This window comes from Trematomus bernacchii, unplaced genomic scaffold (assembly GCF_902827165.1).
Source record: "Trematomus bernacchii unplaced genomic scaffold, fTreBer1.1, whole genome shotgun sequence".
Classification (NCBI taxonomy): domain Eukaryota; kingdom Metazoa; phylum Chordata; class Actinopteri; order Perciformes; family Nototheniidae; genus Trematomus; species Trematomus bernacchii.
The window spans coordinates 4,754,370-4,756,991 of NW_022987973.1; the positions used below are offsets into that span (position 1 = coordinate 4,754,370).

General features: G+C 48.3%; 1 protein-coding gene across 1 annotated transcript in view; it reads left to right on the forward strand.

Moving 5' to 3' along the window:
* The first annotated feature begins 1,256 nt into the window (after positions 1-1,256).
* Positions 1,257-2,622, forward strand: part of LOC117471385 (CUB and sushi domain-containing protein 1-like) — a 385,022-nt gene continuing 383,656 nt past the window's right edge. The window contains exon 1 of the mRNA XM_034116353.1: positions 1,257-1,392. Coding sequence (XP_033972244.1) covers positions 1,257-1,392 — 136 coding nt within the window. The remainder of the gene's footprint in view (positions 1,393-2,622) is intronic.

Consider the following 2,622-nt stretch of genomic DNA (forward strand, 5'->3'; position numbering starts at 1 on the left):
CAACGACATGCTGACTGCAGTGGGGTTTGAACCTGATCCCAACACCAACGCACAACCCACTGCACCACACGCCTCATCCTTCTCTCTCCCTCCTGCCATCTGTCTTTCATCCATCCTTCTCTTTTGACCTTTTACTGAAATCTTTCATTATTCCTGCTTCTTTCATTTCATCACTTTGTGCTCCAGCTCTCCTTCTTTCTTCTTTAATGCTTCCTTCCCTCCTTCTTCCCTTCCTCTCTCTTTTCCTCTCATTCCTTTATTTTTCCTCTTTCGCCTTGAAGTCACCATTTATTTCCCCTCCCTTTGCCCTTTTCATGCTTCCTTTCTCCCTTACCTTTTCCTGATCTGTCCTCCCCCCCCTCTGCCCATTCATCTATCTCTTGGAAGTCTGTTTCCTCCCTCCTCTTTTCCTCACTTGTTCATCCTTCCTCTTGTCTTTCGTTAACTCTTTTGTCCTCCATTAAAATCCCCCTTCTTTCCTCTCCCTTTCCCGTTTCCTCCCTCTTTCTTCTCCCTATGTCCTTCCTTTCTCCCATACCCTTTCCCGAAATATCTGTCCTTCCCTCCTTCCTACCTCAAGTCTGTTTCCTTCCTCCTTTCTTCTTTACCCATTTTCCCTTCCTCTTGTCATTCCTCTACTCTTTCACCTCCTTTCCCATCCTCTTCTATCACTCTTTCCTCCCTCTTCAGTTAGTCTGTTTTTACTTCTTCCAGATACCTTTCTCCCTTTTTCTCTCGGCCCCCTCCATCCCGGACTTTTCCCTCCCTCTTCTCTACTTCCCTGACTTGCCTCCCTCTCTCCTTGCGTCTGCCTCTCTCCTCCTCATGCTCTCTCTCTTTCTCTCTCTCTCTCCCCTCTCAGTCGTCGCTCGCTCGCCGTGCTGTGCGGACCTACACCAGCCACCTCTCCGCTCTCCCCCCCTGAATCTCTGTCTCTCTCTGCCTCTCTCTGCCTCTCTCCTCCGGTGCTCCGCTCTCTGCTATGACAGCTCACACCAGCAGCGTGTTGCCCGATCTCAGACAACCGACAACCTGTCACCGGTTATCCTGTCCACACGTTAACATGGACATGTGTGTGTGGTATATTCGTGATTGATCTTCGGGTGTAATTGTTCTTTTTTGTAAAAACGAAAGAAAAAGGAGGAGGGGGGGCGGCCGTCCTCTTTTACCCCCCTCCGCTTCCTTCAGCCAAGCAGAGCGGCAAGGTGGGGAGAAGGCTTTAAAATTAAGCCAGCTTGGATTTATTTAACAGCAAAATGACGGATTTGGGAGCAACGGAGCTGCTGCTGATGAGGAGGGGGCTGAATGTGAAGAAGAGCGGCAGGCTGAGACGCGACCTCCCGCTTCTCCTCATGCTGGGGCTCCTCTTCGGGGATCTCTCCTCGTCCAAGGGTGAGTTTCGGAGGCTTTCGATTTGTCTGCGTGTGTGCGTGCCCATTCGCTGGCATGCGTACATATGATGTGTGTGTGCGCGCGTGTTGGACGCGATCTAAATATTAGCAGGTTGGTTTGTTTGCGGGAGAGGAACACACTGGTTTTTGATTCATGCCGTGTCGTTTTTGCGGACAGCGTTAGTGTGTCTGAGAGTGTGTTTGCAAGAGAGAGAAAGAGTTACATCTATGCGTGTGTGCTCGCTCTCGCCTCTCTTGGGATGACGTGCGTGTGTCCTTTTGTGCGTGCGTGCAGTAAAGATAATGAGAGAGCTATTGCGTGTGTGTGTGTGTGCGCGCGTGAGAGAAAGAGTGCAGTGCCCAACTTGGACACAGTATTACACCTGGGGAACAGTGAAGGCATCCTCATTTTGGGCCTGCTTGCTGTGCAGATATTACAATGAATAAACCAACTTAACAATCAATCACAGATCACTTACACAGACTTCCTGCAGCTTCTTCAAGTGAGGACTGCAATGAGGGCAATCACATCTGAAACAGAAACAATTAAACATGTTGTTTGGTATCAGGCAAATCATGGCTATACAATTAATAACCTGTGTAACTTTAAATGAGCAGACAGAGAGAGATGGAGTGGATATTTCTGCTGGAGGGAATTTAGAGAGGAAATCCCACGCTCATTGTGTAATGTGATTTTGTGGAGTCACCACACACAGAGGAGCAGTTGTCTCCGTGGAGATGCTGACGGTCTGACAGGGGATTGATGCTGTGTGTCAGCAGGTCTGTGTTGGTGAGCATTTAGTGACCATGGAGGTTCCTCATGTTACAGACGGATAGGGGAGAACGTGTTAACATTCTCCTCGTTTGGTGGGAGCGTTACTGTTCCTCTGTTTATCAATAGCTTCTCTGTGTGCACGTCTCCTCGCTGCTTTTCTCAGAGCTTGTCCCTCTGATTTTCTCTCTCAATCTCTCCCTCTCCCGTGAACACATCTGTCACATTTCCCGCTCTGCAATAAAGAACACAATTGTTTCTAGCAGTGTTAAAATTGTATGTGTGTGACAGCATTTTGTGCAGTGGTCATGCATTTCCCTTACCCACTGTTCTATCTCTTTGTGTTACATTCTGTGCATTTATCCTGTGTGTGTGTGTCTTTGGAGGCGTTATCTTTATCTGAAATTCTGCCATATGCGGGCTCTCAGGATGGAACTAAAGGAATTTGAATAAAAGTGT